Source organism: Tachyglossus aculeatus, chromosome 9 (assembly GCF_015852505.1).
Source record: "Tachyglossus aculeatus isolate mTacAcu1 chromosome 9, mTacAcu1.pri, whole genome shotgun sequence".
Lineage (NCBI taxonomy): Eukaryota > Metazoa > Chordata > Mammalia > Monotremata > Tachyglossidae > Tachyglossus > Tachyglossus aculeatus.
In genome coordinates this window covers 23,693,907-23,712,463 of record NC_052074.1, presented here as the reverse complement: position 1 = coordinate 23,712,463, position 18,557 = coordinate 23,693,907, and the positions used below count along the sequence as shown (strand labels likewise).

The 18,557-nt window shown below is 51.3% G+C and overlaps 1 protein-coding gene across 1 annotated transcript in view; it reads left to right on the top strand.

Moving 5' to 3' along the window:
• Nucleotides 1-18,557, top strand: part of IFT172 (intraflagellar transport 172) — a 45,531-nt gene that overhangs the window by 11,874 nt on the left and 15,100 nt on the right. The window contains exons 12-29 of the mRNA XM_038751175.1: nt 389-442; nt 753-856; nt 1,494-1,579; nt 2,990-3,102; nt 4,082-4,249; nt 5,582-5,718; nt 5,960-6,067; nt 7,008-7,092; nt 7,798-7,890; nt 10,203-10,280; nt 11,704-11,952; nt 12,824-12,902; nt 13,697-13,817; nt 15,429-15,573; nt 15,809-15,898; nt 17,660-17,757; nt 18,065-18,200; nt 18,287-18,403. Coding sequence (XP_038607103.1) covers nt 389-442; nt 753-856; nt 1,494-1,579; nt 2,990-3,102; nt 4,082-4,249; nt 5,582-5,718; nt 5,960-6,067; nt 7,008-7,092; nt 7,798-7,890; nt 10,203-10,280; nt 11,704-11,952; nt 12,824-12,902; nt 13,697-13,817; nt 15,429-15,573; nt 15,809-15,898; nt 17,660-17,757; nt 18,065-18,200; nt 18,287-18,403 — 2,061 coding nt within the window. The remainder of the gene's footprint in view (nt 1-388; nt 443-752; nt 857-1,493; nt 1,580-2,989; nt 3,103-4,081; nt 4,250-5,581; nt 5,719-5,959; nt 6,068-7,007; nt 7,093-7,797; nt 7,891-10,202; nt 10,281-11,703; nt 11,953-12,823; nt 12,903-13,696; nt 13,818-15,428; nt 15,574-15,808; nt 15,899-17,659; nt 17,758-18,064; nt 18,201-18,286; nt 18,404-18,557) is intronic.

Genomic DNA, 18,557 nt, shown 5'->3' with positions numbered 1-18,557 from the left:
GGAATGCTGAATTTGTGGGGAACTGGGGAGCTGTGGCTATGTAGGCATGGGGCAAGCCGACAAACAGTTTTGCTTCTAGGGGACCTGGCTCCAACCAGGTCAACAGTAGAGGCTCCAGGAAGTTAGGGTACTCCGCAAAATCTCCATGGACACGCTGCTAAGAAGAGGTTTTCAGCCTGGAAACTCTCTCTCTCCCTCTCTGTGTGTGTGTGCTTACACAATATGACGTGAGGCCTTTCATGCCTTGAGACGGTGGCATAGATTTACTGTCTGTACCTCTTCTGTTCAGTGTCTGGGCTCTCAAATCCCTGATCTGTCTTTCCCGCCATGTCCCACTGCCCTTGGCAGCTTGCCCTCCTCATCATTCCTCCTTTCTCACCCGCTGCAGGTGGCCTGGAAGGGCTCTGGAGGAAACGAGAAGTATTTCTTTGAAAATGAGAACGTGAGTAACGGCGGGCGTTCGGAGAGCCTGGCTCGGTTCGGTTTGGCTCTTCCGAGGTGGCTCCAAGCTCTCCTTCGTCTCCTGCCAACTTGTAAACTGTACAAGTAACTTATAACTTGTAACTTGCCAACTTGTTGCCAACTTGTCCTTCCCAAGTGCTTAGTACAGTGCTTTGCACACAGTAAGCGCTCAATAAATGCGATTGAATGAATGAATGAATGCCCCTGAGCCAAGATGAAACAAACCAGAAGGTTTGTTCACACTTTCTCCCCTATCCTTGGACCAAACCAGCCTCTCCCCTCTCTCCTAGGTCTGCATGATCTTCAACGCCGGAGAGTTAACCCTCGTGGAATACGGGAGCAATGATATCCTGGGCTCCGTGCGCACAGAATTCATGAATCCCCATCTCATTAGGTGATATTCCGGCTCCTAGCCCTTGACCTCAAGTCCTTCAAACTGGGCAGCCTCGCTTCCGACTCATGCCCAGAGACAGTTTCTTCCACCTTAATCGTCATGGTGCCGGTTAGCAGAGCCGCCTGCAGAAAGATGTAGTGCCACATCATCAGAGGAGACTCCCCATCTCATCCTTATTTTATTAGATGAAACCTATCCTGCTTCTGAGGCCCGAACAGAGACTGGGCGCTATCCAGGGGCCCTGTGCCTCCTTGCTGCCCCTCGACCCCTGTTTGTTCCCCGATTAGTTCATTCCTTCATTCATTGTGGTATTTATTGAGCACTTACTGTGTGCAGATCACTGTATTAAGCACTTGGAAAGTACAGTTCAGCAGCAGAGACAATCCCTGCCCTCAGCAGTTCTGTGTATGTTTGTTCAGTTGGACATGCAATCGCTTTCTTGGCCCATTCTGTTTATAATTTTTTTTTTTAATCTCTTTCTCCCCGATTAGAGTGTAAGCTCCTCGAGGGCAGGGAATGCATCACTTCTCTGTTTTCTCAAGTGCATCCTGCCCAGTGGATGGTCAATAAACTATTTTCTCATCCCTTCTTCCTCCTCTCTCCCCACCTCCCGCCCCCAACTCGCCCTACTCTGCAGTGTTCGTATCAATGAAAGACGGCAGCGGGGGATGGAAGAAAGTAAGAAGTTGGCCTACCTTATTGACGTCAAGACCATTGCTGCAGGTGAGAACCTCCCCATTTTTAGTCATCTTCCTGCTGACTGTAAGCTCCTAATAATAATAATAATGATGGCATTCATTAAGCACTTACTGTGTGCAAAGCAGTGTTCTAAACACTGGGGAGGTTACAAGGTGATCAGGTTGTCCCACGGGGAGCTCACAGTCTTCAATCAATCAATCAGTCATATTTATTGAGCGCTTACTGTGTGCAGAGCACTGTACTAAGCACTTGGGAAGTACAAGTTGGCAACATATAGAGACAGTCCCTACCCAACAGTGGGCTCACAGTCTAAAAGGGGGAGACAGAGAACAAAACGAAACATACTAACAAAATAAAATAAATAGAACAGATATGTACAAGTAAAGTAAATAAATAAATAGAGTAATAAATATGTACAAACATATATACATTTGCTGTGGGGAAGGGAAGGAGGTAAGATGAGGGGGATGGAGGGGGGACAAGGGGGATTTTCCAGATGAGATAGCTGAGGCCCAGAGAAGTGAAGTGACTTGCCCAAAGTCAAACAGCTGACAATTGGTGGAGCCAGGATTTGAACCCGTGACCTCTGACTCCAAAGCCCGGGCTCTTTCCACTGAGCCACGCTCCTTCTCTAGTGGACAGGGATGGTGTCGAGCAACCCTGTTATTACTGTACTTTCCCAAGCGTGTAGTACAGGGCCGTGCACATAGTAAATGCTCAATAAGTACCATTCTTTGACTGATCGTCACCATCAGTGACCCTAGTACGTGGCACTGTAGTATGCAAGCTTAAAATGTAAAAGGGAGACAAGCATAAGTGGCTCATGGGCCGGGATTCCTACTATCAGAGTGTCTCGGAGATGACTACAATGTGTAGGGACAGCCCCTGCTTCAGGGAAGCTTCCGAGTCTCCTGGGGAATCTGGGATTATTGTCCATGGCGCGGTCTCTCCGTTCTGGTCTAGAGGATGTCTGCATGGCAGGGTCAGAGTTGAGGGACACTCGGCATTCTGGCCTGCTCTGAAGTGGAAGGCACAGAGCTGGCAGGAGGGATAGGCCACTTCAACGTGGAGATCATCAGTTACAGTAACAACAGTTTCTATTTAGGGCCTATTAATCTAGTAGTACCTTAAAGGGACAAAAAAAGATAAAAACGGGACCCCATTTGGAGACGGCTCACTCCAAACCTGTTTAGAAGTTCCAGGGTTATTTTGGAGATGATACTTCTTGGAAGTCCTGGGCGCTTCCCTGAGGTACAGTGACGTCACGTTGGTCTCTTAGTCTTCTCAGTGGCTTTCAGCGAGCTAGTGTGACATTCCCGAGGGCTGGCGTATTTATGCCGGATGTTTGCTGGGTTGCTCCAACTCCTGGGTGTGGGCATCATTCTGACCCTCAGACTTCCCTGACCGGCCTCCTCCCCTGTCCCAATTCCGCAGTGGATTTGATTGGCGGCTATAACATCGGCACCATCAGCCACGACAGCCGTGTGGACTGGTTGGAGCTCAATGAAACCGGACACAAGCTGCTCTTCAGAGACCGGAAACTGCGAGTGAGGGGATCCCCGGTTTTTCTCTTGGGTCTGTGCTTTCCAGTCTGTGCCCCCAGGACTTCCCTTCCCCCCTGAACCCTGGGCCCTTATGCCTAGCCATCCCGTGCTCTCCTTTCCCGTCCCCCCATCCCGCTGGGTCTCCCACACGTCGGTATCATCTAGAGAGACCCTCCGGCACAATTTCTTCCCGCTGCCTTTATGCGTTCCCTCGCTGTTTCCCTGCCATCTCCAAACACCCCTGATCCCAGTCCCTCATTGGCATCCCCAAGAGTTAAACACACAGCTGGCCTCCTCCCTTTCAAGTTCACATCTCGAGGGGTTAGACTCTGAAGACCCGGGGGGTGTGTGCTAAAAGGCCCTCTCTGGCCTGTTGGTTCCCCCATCGAGTCCCGAGTCGGACCGTAAATCGGAGCATAAATAGCCGGGACCTGGCAGCTTGGCACATGCCAGAATGCGAGGTGTCTCGAGCTTTACTGGAACACAAGTCTGTCAACTAACTAGGCAGTACTAGTAATTATGGTATTTGTTAAGCACTTGCTAAATGTCGCGCTGTGTTGTAAGCGCTGGGGTAGATACAAGATAATCAGGTTGGAGGCAGTCCCCATCCCACAGGAAGCTCACAGTCTAAGTAGGAGGGAGAACACGGATCGAATCCCCATTTTACAGATGAAGAAACTGAGGCCCAGAGAAGCCGAGTGACTTGCCCCAGATTCATTCAGTCATTCAGTCGTATTTATTGAGCGCTTACTGTGTGCAGAGCACTGGACTAAGCGCTTGGGGAAGTACAAGTCGGCAACATATAGAGACGGTCCCTACCCAACAACGGGCTCACGGTCTAGGAGGGGAGGTCACACAGCAGACAAGTGGCAGACAGTCCTCTGGCTCTCAGGCCTGTGCCATCTGGGCCACGCTGCTTCCCCGTGCCTTAATGTTCTTCGTCCTCTCCACTCACCCCCTTCCCCGTCTGTTCCTGCCTCAGCTGCACCTGTACGACATCGAGAGCAGCTCCAAGACAATGATCCTGAATTTCTGCTCCTTCGTGCAGTGGGTCCCAGGGAGCGACGTGCTGGTAGCACAGAACCGGAACAGTCTGTGTGTGTGGTACAACATCGAGGCACCGGAGAGGGTCACTATGTTTCCCCTTAAGGTGTGGCAACTGGGGAATCTCGGGGGTGGAGCAGAAGAACAGTTTTTTTTTTTGGGGGGGGGGATGCGCGCGCGGTGCTTGTGCAATGTTGAAATGTTGAACCCCCTCCCTGCCTCCGAGAAGGTTCCCGGTGATCCCACGATTTAGCACCCCGTACGATTGTGGGTTCCCCTACAGCTTTCACTAAGCTTCAGTGAAGTAAGGAGGGAGAGGGACATTTGTGTTGAGCTGTGGGGAATGTCTTTTGGAGCTCCCCTCTTGGATCCCTGGGCCCTCAAGGCCTCTCTAGAAAGCCGGTCCAGGCTTACAGGTCTGGACGAGAAGCCCTTTGGGCAAGTGAGTCGGTTCCAGGCCCTCCCCACCGGCAGTGCCTATCCATTCCGATCCTCCAGGAACCCCTGAGAAGCTGATAGAAATCCCAGCCGGGGCCTCAGGACCAAATCCACCCACCCCAGAGTCCTCCAGATCTCCACGTCTGCTGGGCCAGGCCTCGAGCAGGTCTCCGGGAGTGGCCGTGTACCTGAACTGGCCCGCTCCCATCTCCGCCTGAGCAGCTGGAGAGGCGTTTGGAGCTTTGAGAAGCAGCGTGGCTCAGTGGAAAGAGCCCCGGCTCGGGAGTCAGAGGTCGTGGGTTCTAATCCCGGCTCCACCACCTGTGTGCTGTGTGACCTCTCCACAAATCACTTCTCTGAGCCTCAGGGACCTCATCTGTAAAATGGGGATTAAGACTGTGAGCCCCACATGGGACAACCTGATCACCTTGTATCCCCCCAGCGCTTAGAACAGTGCTTTAAATTTTTGAAGCAGCGTGGCTCGGTGGAAAGAGCACGGGCTTTGGAGTCAGAGGTCATAGGTTCGAATCCCGGCCCCCCAACTGTCAGCTGTGTGACTTTGGGCAAGTCACTTAACTCAGTTCCCTCATCTGTAAAATGGGGATGAAAACTGTGAGCCCCCTGTGGGACAACCTGATCACCTTGTAACCTCCCCAGCGCTTAGGACAGTGCTTGGCACATAGTAAGCGCTTAATAAATATCATCATTATTATTATTATTATTCCTCAGAGCTCGTAGGTGGAGGTCGGCTGTGCCCACAGGCTGCCCCACGTGGGGCTCCTTTTCATGGTTGTTCTCTCTGACGTCCATCCATGTTTAGGTTGGACCATCCCTGATTTTTCTTTTTATAGCCAGACAGGGGAGAGTGTGGTCAACACCAGGATGTTTGAGAACTGGGATGGAGATCTGGGCTGGAGAAGTGGGGCCTTACCTCCAGCAGAAGGGTGCTGTCCCACGGGGGGGCCCTGGACCTGACCTTGTCAAGGGGTGGGGTCCGCAGGGTGACATTGTGGCTTTGGAGCGGGGCGAGGGAAAGACGGAAGTCCTGGTGACCGAAGGTGTGACTACTGTGTCCTACACCCTGGATGAGGGGCTTATCGAATTCGGGACAGCCGTGGACGACCGCAACTACACCCGGTAAGGACAAGTGGCAGCGGGGAAACGGGAAAGTGGGGAGTGGGGAACTGGGGGGCTCGGGTCAAGGGAGAGAGGGCCGGTGGAAGAGGGGGAGTGTGGTTAGATTCACCAGAGAAGGGAGAAGTGACTGAAAGAAAGGGATGGGGTTTGGAGAAAGATTTCTCTCCCCACCTCCCCATCCCACTCATGATCCTCACTTTCCCTGACTCCGTGTACCTTCCTTGGGACCCTCTTTCCTTAGAGCGGCAGCATTCCTGGAGACCCTGGAGATGTCCTCAGAGACGGAAGCAATGTGGAAAACCCTGAGCAAGCTGGCTCTGGAGGCCAAGCAGCTCCACATCGCGGAGAGGTGGGGCAGGGAAGCCAGTCGGAAGGGAAGGGGAGTGTAAGGACAGGGAGCGAGAGAGGAGGAAGTGCTTGAAAGTTTCCTTTTAGGCCCTTCCTACCTTCTTCCTCCATGAGGCCTCCTCTTCTTCAGTCTACCCCATGCACCTAATCTTGCACTAGACACCTTGAGGGCAGAGATGCATCCACGGCACGGAAAGTATGGCAAAGATCACTTCCCCCACTACTCTTGGAAGGGAGTAGATACCCTTGGGGTAGACGTAGGGTTGCATATGAGGAAGGGAGGCCTATAGATGCCCTTCACCATCACATCTCTCATAACTGCCACTTACCTAGTTGGGCAGCTCTCTAATTGGCAAGAGAGTGGGGCATGCCCTCGGGAAAGAAGCAGCAGAAGGCAGTATTCATTTCCAGCATTGAAAAAGCTCCCCAAATGGAGAAGCAGCATGGCCCAGTGGAAAGAGCACGGTCCTGGGTTCTAATCCCGGCTCTACCGATTGCTTGCCGTGTGATCCTGGGCAAGTCATTTAACTCTTCTGTACCTCCTTTCCCTCGACTGTAAAATGTGGATTAAATACCTGTTCTCCCTCCCACTCGGACCATGAGTCCCATGAGGGTTAACTGTCTGACCCAATTAACCTGTACATTCCCCCAGTACTTAGAACAGTGTCTGAAACATAGTAAGTGCTTAACAGATACCATTAAAAAAAATAGTCAGTGGGAAAGTGTGCAGACTTTATCAACCATGCCCAGATAGATCACAGACATGCCTGGGCAAAGCTCAGCGTGTGGGTGACTTTCTTTTTTAATGGTATTTGTTAAGTGCTTACTTTGTGCCAGGTACTGTACTACGCGCTGGACTTAATGCCTGTAGCTAATGCTCTTTATCTCGTCCCAACTCCATGTGCGAATGCTGCTCACTCTCATTGCTCCTGTCCGCCTAGGTGCTTCTCTGCCTTGGGCCATGTAGCAAAGGCACAATTCCTGCGCAAGACTAACGAGATCGCGGATCGAGTGTCCCAGGAATACGTAAGTGAGGGACGGTCCCCCCCGCCTCCCAACTCCTCCTGCCTCTCCCAAGCCTGGACTTCCCCAAATTCTCAGCCATCCTTCGTCCCCAACCTCCTTGCGTTCTTGTCCCTGAGAATCAGTCAAGCAGACAGAATTATCTCGCGCTCCCTGGGTACTGTACTAAGCGCTTGGGAGAGTACGGTCTAACGGAGTTGGTAGATATGTTCGCTGCCCACAACGAGCTTATAGTCTAGAGGGGGAGACAGACATTGAGACAAATAAATGATTTATGGATATGTACCTTAGTACTGTGAGGCTGAGGGAGGAATAAATAAATAAAGGGAGCAAATGTAAGTGCGTATTCTCAGCCGGAAGGCCACTGTCTGATCTAAAGAGGGAAAAGGGAGAACAGACCAGATATACCAAGAGAAGATTTCCCCAGTCCTCCCGAGCTCAACTCCACTAGACGATAAGCTCCCTGTTGGTAGGGAATGTGTCCGTCGATCGTTATATTGTACTCTCCCAAACGCGTCGTACAGTGCTTTGCACACGGTAAGTGCTCAGTAAGTACAATCGAATGAATGAATGAGTGAGCAAATGAACGTCTAGTCTTGTGATCTCATAGTCACTCAGCCCTTCCTGCCTCCCACCACCCCTTTCTTTGTCCATATGTCCTTACCTCCATCCTTAGCTCGAGCCCCTCCCGCCCATCTCTCTCTGCAGGGAGGGGAAGGAACTGATTTCTACCAGGTCCGAGCACGTCTGGCCATGCTGGAGAAGAACTACAAGCTAGCAGAGATGATCTTCCTCGAACAGGTAGGGGGGTGGAAGGGAGGAGGAGGAAGAGAGGAGTTCTGGTGACAGGAGAGAGGAGAGAAAAAGGGGGAAGGCAAAGGATGGGGAGGTTGAGGTCTTGAGGGAGTGGCTGGGAAGGAGGAATTAAAGATGAAAGAATGGTCATTTCTCGGTGACCCCAGCCAACCCAGCGTTCTGTCTCCAGAAGTGGCAACAGAAGGCCTGGAGAAATATATATATATATTTTTAATGGTATCTGTTAAGCCGTACTATGTGTCAGGCAATCAATCAATCAATCAATCGTATTTATTGAGCGCTTACTATGTGCAGAGCACTGTACTAAGCACTTGGGAAGTACAAATTGGCATCACATAGAGACAGTCCCTACCCAACAGTGGGCTCACAGTCTAAAAGGGGGAGACAGAGAACAGAACCAAACATACCGACAAAATAAAATAAGTAGGATAGAAATGTACAAGTAAAATAAATAAATAAATAAATACATAGAGTAATAAATATGTACAACCATATATACATATATACAGGTGCTGTGGGGAAGGGAAGGAGGTAAGACGGGGGGATGGAGAGGGGGACGAGGGGGAGAGGAAAGAAGGGGCTCAGTCTGGGAAGGCCTCCTGGAGGAGGTGAGCTCTCAGCAGGGCCTTGAAGGGAGGAAGAGAGCTAGCTTGGCGGATGGGCAGAGGGATTGGGGGCATTCCAGGCCCGGGAGATGACGTGGGCCGGGGGTCGATGGCGGGACAGGCGAGAGCGAGGTACGGGGAGGAGATTAGTGGTGGAGGAGCGGAAGGTGCGGGCTGGGCAGTAGAAGGAGAGAAGGGAGGTGAGGTAGGAGGGGGCGAGGTGATGGAGAGCCTTGAAGCCCAGGGTGAGGAGTTTCTGCCTGATGCGCAGATTGATCGGTAGCCATTGGAGGTTTTTGAGGAGGGGAGTAATATGTCCAGAGCGTTTCTGGACAAAGATAATCCGGGCAGCAGCATGAAGTATGGATTGAAGTGGAGAGAGACACGAGGATGGGACCATACTAAGGCACCATACTAAGCGCTGGGGTAGACACAAGCTAATCAGGTTGGACCTCATCCCTGTCCCACATGGGGTTCCTAGTAATGGTTGTTCTCTTTGACATCCATCCATGTTGATAGGCCACCCCTAATTTTTCTCTGTATAGCCCTAATTTTCCCTCTACGAACTGCGCATCCACGAATTCATCCAAACCCCTCTTGAATCTGCTGATATTTAGTTTGAGCCTGCGCAGCTCTCTGTGATAATGAATTCCATATGCTTACCACCCATTCTGTATACAAATGTTTCTCGTTTTAAATTTGTACATACCACCTTCAGGCTTCAGCAGATGCTCCCTCATCCTGTCTCTGTGGGATTGGTGAACAAAAATTCCTCCTTCCCCATATCCACCTAATTTTTTTAACTTTTGCCCACAGCCGAAGGATCCTAAATTTTTCAGTCCATCCTTTTATGGAGTCTCGCCCTTCCCCCTGATTATTTTGGTTACTCTTCACTCCGCTTTCTCCAGTTCTCTCTGACCACCTTAAAACGGGGTGACCAGAATTACCAGTTTTTCCTAATGGCACAACTGCCCTTTGCTTTGTTTTCTATCTCCTCCCCTTCTAGACTGTAACCTCTTTGTGGGCAGAAAATGTGTCCACCAACTCTGTTGTACTGTACTCTCCCGAGTGTTTAGTACAGCATTGTGCACACGGTAAGCGCTCAATAAATACCTCTGATTGACTGTAGTCACTAATGCAGAATGGTTTTTTCACCTCTACCTCCTGGCCCAGGTCCTGTTCACGCCATAGAATCAATTCCAGTGTGATCTTGCCTTGTTGTTGATGAAGTTTACGTGTTTAATACCATGTTTGCAGGTTTTGTCAGAAGAGAGAATCAATCCCCTGTTGCTTCCCAGTTAATCATTCAATCAATCAGTGATATTTATCGAGGCCTTATTGTGTGCAGAGTGCTGAACTAAGTACCCTCTAGACTGTTGTGAGCAGGGAATATTTCTACCCACTCTGTCATATTGCATTCTCCCAAGCACATAGTACAGCATTCTGCACACAGTACGTGCCTAATAAATATGACTGATTGATTGATTGTTTGATTGATCAGGAGAGTACTGTATAACAGACTTGGTAGACATGTTCCCTGCCCACAATGAGCTTAGAGTTTAGAGGAGCTAACGATCTATAGTCTAGTTTTACGTCTCAAATCAACCGCTTTTGAGATGCATCTTGAGCAGTGGTGCTCTTTGTCCCCCTGTGGTCTTTTTCTTACCCCACTTTTCCCTCCTTCTCCTCCAGAATGCTGTAGAGGAAGCCATGGCCATGTATCAGGAACTGCATCGCTGGGACGACTGTATTGCTGTGGCTGAGGCGAAGGTATTGGCTCCACCCTTCCCAGAACTCCTTCAAGTAGACTTCCCACTTTCCTTCCCGCCTGCGTAGTCTCTCCCAGAGCTTAGTACAGTTCCCTACACACAGTAAGCACTTAAAAAATACTACTATTACTACTCTACAGCTGCTACTGCTACCACCACCACCCCACCCTCATTATTATCTTCAACAGGAGAATTTAAGCATTGCCTATTTTGAGTATTGAAGGTTTAGTCAGGCCTTCCCTGACTAAACCCTCATTTCCTCTACTCCTGCTACCTTCTGTGTCGCTCCTATTCACCCCTCCGTCAGCCCCAAAGCACTTGCCTCAAAGCACTTGCGTACATATCCTTAATTTAATATTAATAATAATAATGGCATTTATTAAGTGCTTACTATGTGCAAAGCACTGTTCTAAGCACTGGGGAGGTTACAAGGTGATCAGGTCGTCCCATGGGGGGCTCACAGTCTTAATCCCCTTTCTACAGATGAGGGAACTGAGGCCCAGAGAAGTGAAGTGACTTGCCCAAAGTCACACAGCTGACAGTTGGCAGAGCCTGGATTTGAACCCATGACCTCTGACTCCAAAGCCGGTGCTCTTTCCACTGAGCCACACTGCTTCTTATTTATATTACTGTCTGTCTCCTCCTCTAGCCTATAAGCTCATTGTGGGCTGGGAATGTGTCCACCAACTCAGTTAATTTGTACTCTCCGAAGCGTTCAGTATGGTGCTCTGCATACAGTAAGCACTAAATACGTATAATTGTTTGATTGATCGATCGAGTAAGGCAGATACTTGATGCTTCGGGGATCCCTGCTTACAAAAGATAGTCTTTTGTTTATAATCTACTGAGGGAGACCAAGCGAACAAAAAAAGTGACGAGTGTAGAATAAGAATCCTCCTCCTTCTTTTAGAGCATTCCTTCCTTTCTGGGCCAGACGACCAGGAGGGCAATCAATCATTCAATCAATCATATTTATTGAGCGCTTACGGTGTGCAGAGCACTGTACTAAGCGCTTGGGAAGTACAAGCTGGCAACATATAGAGACAGTCCCTACCCAGCAGTGGGCTCACAGTCTAGGAGGGGAGACAGAGAACAAAACCAAACATACTAACAAAATAAAATAAATAGAATAGATAGGTACAAGTAAAATAAATAAATAGATAATAAAAATGTACAAACATATATGCATCTATACAAGTGCTGTGGGGAAGGGAAGGAGGTAAGATGGGGGGAGTGGAGAGGGGGACGAGGGCAGAACTGGGAGCTGCGGGGTGGGAGGGTGAGGGCGGGAATGGGTATGGTGATGGGTAGGGTGCAGTTATTGTCACACGGTGACAAGGGCAGGGGAAAAAAAAATCCCCCCTGCATCAACAGCGTGCCGCCCACATTTACCACACGCCCCCCCCCCTTGTTTCCATCCCTAGGGCCACCCTGCCTTGGAGAAGTTGCGTCGGGGCTATTACAACTGGCTGATGGAAACGCAGCAAGAAGAACAGGCCGGGGAACTGCAGGAGAGCCAGGGGGACGGGCTGGCAGCCGTTAGCCTCTACCTCAAGGCCGGGCTCCCGGCCAAAGCCGCCCGCCTGGCACTGGCCCACGAGGAGCTCCTGGCCAATACTGAGCTGGTGGGACACATCACCTCAGCCCTCATCAAGGGAGAGCTGTACGAACGGGTGAGCCTAACTGCCTAATTCCCCTCAGGCCCTCAGCCTCCACCCTCACCGAGCCGATGGGGCAGTGGGCTTCTCCCCTCGCGAAGGAGTAGCGCGATGACGGAAGCCGCGTTCCACCCCCCAGCTCCCGTAGCCGCTGCTTCCGGAGAAGCAGCACAGCCGAGTGGATAGAGCACGGGCCTGAGAATCAGAGGACCTCGGTTCTAATCCCAGCCATGAATTTGCCTGCTATGTGACCTTAACTTCGTAATCATAATAATGATGGTATTTGTAAGCGCGTACTTTGTGCAAAGCACTGTTCTACGCGCTGGGGAGGATACAAGGTGATCGGGTTGTCCCACGGGGCGCTCACAGTCTTCATCCCCATTTTACAGACGAGGGAACTGAGGCACAGAGAAGCTAAGTGACTTGCCCAAGGTCACACAGCTGACAGTTGGCGGAGCCGAGGTTTGAACCCATGACCTCTTGACTTCCAAGCCCGTGCTCTTTCCACTGAGCCACGCTGCTTCTGTTTCCTCATCTGTAAAACGGGGATTTAATATCTGTCCTCCCTCCCCGCTAGACTGAGAACCTCAAGCGGGACAGGAACGGTATCCTACTGGATTGTCTCGTCTCTACCCTATCGCGTAGTTCAGTGCACGGCACACAGTAGATGCTTAACAAGTACCACAATTATTGTCACTACTACTGTTATCATCACTCTGTTTACATCGGCGTGAGCCTGGGCACCCAGCTAAGACTGTATGGATTTGGGGTGTGGGGCTGGACAAGGTTGCGGAGGGGAGAGAGAGAATCGCCGAGGTGATGTACAAGTGGGGCGGTCAGTCTTTACTTTCCAATGTCCCTGCCCTGACATTGCATGTGCACACAGGCAGGAGATCTGTTTGAGAAGATCCGGAATCCCCAAAGAGCCCTTGAGTGCTACTGTAAGGGCAGCGCTTTCATGAAAGGTACCAGCCACCATTTCCCAACCCCAGCCTCATCCTGGAGACCCCTTTCCCCAGTTTGGGACCTTCCTTCCTTTCCCTCCCAGCCTCCTCTCCCTTTCACTCTCCACTTCCTATTTGATCGACCCTCCGGCTTGGTTGTCAGTCTTATTTAGTGAGTGCTTACTGTGTGCAGAGCACTGTACTAAGCTTGAGAGAGACCAGTATAGCAACATAACAGACGCATTCCCTGGCTACAGTGAGCTTTAGTCTAGACTGGGAGACAGACATTACTATAAATAAATAAAACTATAATATATGCGTAAGTGCTGTGGGGCTGGGAGGGGGGAATGAGTAAAGGGAGCAAAGTCAAGGTGATGCAGAAGGGAGGGGGAAAGAGGAAAGGAGGGCTTAGTTGGGAGAATAACTGTCTGTCACCTGTGAAGAGGGAAGGCGTTCCAAGTCAGAGGCAGGATGTGGGCGAGAGGTCGGCGGCGAGATAGTTGAGATCGAGGTACAGTGAGAAGGTTGGCGTTAGATTTCCCCTGCCCCTCCACTTCTACCTGTCCATTTCGGCCTCCATTTTCCATCACCCCACCCCTTGCCTCGTGCTGCTCCACCCCCCTGCTCCGCCCAGCCTGGAACTCCCTCCCCGTCAGCTTCACCAAACCGGGTCCCTCCTAAAAAGCCACCTCCCTCCTTCCGCAATCCCCCCAATAGAGCACTCTGTCTCCAGCGAGTGTTCAAACAGTGCCGTGAAGGCTGAGCCTGAGAACCGAGGCTGGATTCTGAGCTGGGTTCTTTTCTGTGGCCGGCAGCGGTGGAGCTGGCCCGGGTGACGTTCCCAGCTGAGGTGGTGCGGTTGGAGGAAGGATGGGGAGACCACCTGGTGCAGCAGAAGCAACTGGACGCCGCCATCAACCACTACATCGAAGCCAGGTAGGAAGGGCCCTGACCAGGGCAAAGAGCCCAGGACCTAAGAGCAGGTGCATCCAGGGACCGCAGTGACCCATCCAGGGCAGGATTCTACCTCCACTACCGGCAACGGGACTCTTGGAGAAAATGTGTCCTCGTATCCCTCCCATTGGTTAGGGATGAACTACCAAAATTCCTCAAGTGTTCCCTCTGCACCCCTACCTTTCCTTTTAGTCACTCATCGTGAACCTCTTGTCCATGAATTTCTCCAAATCCTTCTTGACCCTACTGACGTCTTCAGCCCGAACAACTTCCCGTGATGATGTTTACTCCCCTCTGTGTGAAGATGTGTTTCATTTGTTTGTTCCTACACTCTTTCAGCTTCAGGGGGTAAACCTTTGTCTTGCCGTCGTTTTGAGACACGAGTCAAAAGAGGAATAAGGGCCTGGAAGCAGAAGGGGGAATGAGGGAGTGTGAGAGTGGATGTGGGTGGAATTCCCCCTCTCCCGTCAGGCTCTTTTTTGCCCCATGTCCTCATGACTCTTGGCTCTTGCCCTTGGACTCTGAGCCCTGTTGTTGCTCCACCTGTAGCCCCTCCTGACATTAGGGAGGCAGCGTGGTGGCCTAACGGAAAGAGCCCGAGACTTGGGATCAAGAGAACCCGGTTTTAGTCCCAGCTCCGCCACTGCCCTGCCGTGTGACTTCAGACAAATCAGTAATCTCTCTGGGCCTTAGGTTCCTCATCTGTAAAATGGGGATTAAGTAGCCATTCTCCCTCTCCCTTAGCTCTATGTGGAACAGGGACTGGGTCTGACTGGATTGGATTGCATCCCCCTCCCACCCGGTGTTTAGCACAGTACTTAATGGTGATCACCATTCTTTTTTTTTTTTTTATGGTGTCCATTAAGCACTTATTACATGTCAAGCACTTTTCTAGATGCTGGGATATATACAAGTTAATAGGGCTGGATGCATATGGGGACTTATGTTGCCAATTTGTACTTCCCAAGCGCTTAGTACAGTGCTCTGCACACAGTAAGCACTCAATAAATACGATTGATGATGATGATGACTTCCAGTCTACTGTGTACAGAGCTACTGTGTAAGTGCTTGGAAAGTACATATCGGCAACATATAGAGACAGTCCCTACCCGACAGTAGGCTTACAGGCTAGAAGTGGGAGACAGACAACAAAGCAAAACATGTAGACAGGTGCTAATACAATCAGAATAAATAGAATTATAGCTATATACACATCATTAATAAAATAAATAGCTGTTCTCCCTCTCCCTTAGCCCCACGTGGAACGGGGATTGGGTCTGACTGGATTGGATTGCATCTCTCCTGGTGTTTAGCACAGTACTTAATGGTGATCACCATTCTTTTTTTTTTTATGGTGTCTGTTAAGCACTTACTACATGTCAAGCACTTTTCTAGGTGCTGGGATATATACGAGTTAATCGGGCTGGATGCATATGGGGACTTCCAGTTTAAGTAGGAGGGAGGACAGGTATCGAATTCCCATCCTGCAGCGCAGTAAAGTGACTTGCCCAAGGTCACACACCACTCTGGCTCCCAGGCCTGTGTTCTATGCAATGGGCCTTATATCGATATCTCTTCCCCCCGCAACACAAGGTGCTCTATCAAGGCGATCGAGGCCGCCCTGGGGGCCCGACAGTGGAAGAAGGCTGTTTATATCCTGGATCTGCAGGACCAGAGCACAGCTGCCAAGTACTATCCCCGTGTAGCCCAGCACTATGCATCCCTGCAGGAATTTGAGGTGAGAAAATGATTTCCTAGTAGGAAGTGTGTACTGGTCCCTAAAAATACCTAGCTAGAATGATGCCTGTCAATCAGCAACCCCCTTAGGAGTTTCAGGTGGGAAGACTGCCCTTCGAAGAATGGCCAGTAAGAGCTACTACCAAATGAAAGACGAGACAAACCTTCAGTAGCGTGAAGAGATGTAACCCTTCCCCTTGTCTCTCCATCCCTCCGTCCCTCCCTCCCTCCCTCAGATAGCAGAAGCGCTGTTCATCAAGGGAGACCGAACAAAGGATGCCATCGACATGTACACTCAGGCCGGACTCTGGGAGCAAGCACATAAGGTGAGATCAAGGATGGAGCCGATGAGGTATTCCGGTAATCGTGGGCTGCGTTGGCCCGTTGATTCTTGTTCTGGGTTCTGTCTCCTCGATTAGATTGTAAACTCCTTGAGGGAAGGACCAGATTAAGGGCTACTGGGGCAGAACCACATAGGGGAGCTCTCAGGGGTGGGGATTTTAGGGAGCAGAAGTTCTTGACTTCCACCGCTTTCCTGTCTGTCTCCGGGGTGAGGCCGCACTGAGCCGATTGGCTCTGAACCCCCTCGAGCGACCCCTTTTTGTCTTGGAGTAGGGAGAGTGGGGCAGGGTGAGGAGAAGAGCCCCCCACTCCTTGAGCCCCGTGGCCCAAAGCTACCGACCGTATCCACCAGCCAGGATCCCTGGAGATGAGTCGTTCCATTCTAGCAGGGTAAATGCAGGGATAACGCTTGGAGAACGGCAGACTACGCCTGTTCTTCTATATGTCCGCCTAGCGTTCTCCGCTCAGCAGACAGTCGCTGAGGATGATGATGATGGCGACGATGATGCCGTAGCCATTTAACTTCTCTGAGCCTCAGTTACCTCATCTGTAAAATGGGGGTGAAGACTGTGAGCCCCCCGTGGGACAACCTGACCACCTTGTAATCTTCCCCAGCGCTTAATAAATGCCATTATTATTATTATTATAGCCACTGTCACCACGTCACCGCGGTTGCCGGACGTTGGGTAGTACCCGGGGAGGCTTCTGGGCTGGGATTGGGACAGCCTCCTAATCCTGATTGCCAAGGGAGGAAGGACTGCGGTCAATCAGTGGTTATTTATTGAGTGCTTACTGTCTGCAGAGCACTGTACCGAGCGCTTGGGAGAGTACAGTGCGACAGAGTTGGTAGACCTGTTCCCTGCCCACAAAGAGTTTACAAACTGGAGGGACAGACAGACATTAAAATAAATTACAGAGGGGAAAAAATTGTAGAGTATGAAGACACGAGCTCCCTCGTGCCACTCCTGTGGCCCTTAGTTTCTTTAGTCCTGAATTGACCCGTTGGGTCTTGGAATGACAGGAAATCCCTGCCCTGCTCGCCCTCCCCACCCAATTTCCCCGGGGTCTGCCGGGCTGTACAGTCTTAAGGCAACAGCAGGATTTCCCCAGTCTGACTTGGTTGTTGAAGAGAACGGCTTGGCCTAATGGAAGCCGGAGGACCTAGATCCTTGCTTGCCGTGCCTCGATTTCCTCAACCCTAAAATGGGGATTCAATACCTCCTACTTAGACTGTGAGCCCCATGTGGGACAGGGAATGTGGGCGACCCGCTACCTACCCCGGCACTTAGAACGGTGTTTGACACACATAGTAAGTGCGTAACAGATGCCAAAATTATATTAGTCATAATTATTAATCCACCTGGTTTGGGATCCAAGACTGTTATTAATATTAGCCTGGGATTTTGCAAGCCACGAGGTGTAGTGACGTGAGACTTTGGGCAAGTCACTTAACAGTGCTTAGAACAGTGCTTTGCGCATAGTAAGCGCTTAACAAATACCATTATTATTATTATTATTCTCTGTGCCCCATCTGTAAAATGGGGATTAAGGCTGTGAGCCGCACGTGGGACAACCTGATTACCCCAGCGCTCATTAATATTACAGATGTATCCATAAAGCCTCCTGGCTTTATCCATTAAGGGTGTGAGGGGCTACCTAGCCCCCACTGTGTTTGTCACTCCCCAATCCCTAAGTGGCATTAATGGGGCCGACGAGGCTCTAATCGGCGTTGTCTGTCTGGTTAGCTGGCGACTAAGTGCATGAGGCCAGAAGATGTGTCTGTGCTGTATATCACCCAGGCCCAGGAGATGGAAAAGCAGGGCAAGTTCAGAGAGGCGGAAAGGTAAGATCCTTGGGCAGGGAGGGAGAGGAGGAAAGTGCTAGAGGAGAAGGAGAAACGTGGCGTCTGGAGATAAGGGTTCCTTCCCCTTCACTCCACCCTTCTTTCTCCTCTTGCCGAATGGAATAGGCAGGGAAGGGCGATGTGGTGGGGATGCGGGGAAGAGCTCAGGGTGCCTCGGGGGTCCCCTGCCCGCCCCAGCCTCCTTCCCCCCGGCGGGCAGAATGGGGCCAACCCCCCAGGCCGTCCGTTGGAGGAGGCAGACCTTCTGGGAGGGCAGCGGGACCTGAGGTCCCGCCCGTCCCGCCAGACTGTACGTGACGGTGGACGAGCCGGATCTGGCCATCACCATGTTGAAAAAGCACAGACTGTACGACGACATGATCCGCCTGGTGGGGAAGCACCACCCGGACCTGCTGAGCGACACCCACCGGCACCTGGGCAAGGTGAGTCGGGCCCACCACCCCCCGACGCCTTCCCCTCCCGGCCTCGCTAGCCTCCGTTCTGGCTACCCCCGACCCTCTTCGCCCAGGAGCTGGAGGCCGAGGGCCACCTTCAGGAAGCCGAATATCACTACCTGGAGGCTCAGGAGTGGAAGGCAACGGTGAATATGTACCGGGCCAGTGGACTTTGGGAAGAAGCCTTCCGGGTAAGGATTCCAGTCACCTGCCTCCTACTCCTTTCCCTCCAGCCCCTGCCCCCAGCAGGTAGCCGGGGGGCTTCTCTGACCCCCAAAGCAGGCTCCGTGACCCGCAGTGGCAGTTCGGGGGCCAGAAGTCGGGTGATCCTTGGCCCTGGGGACT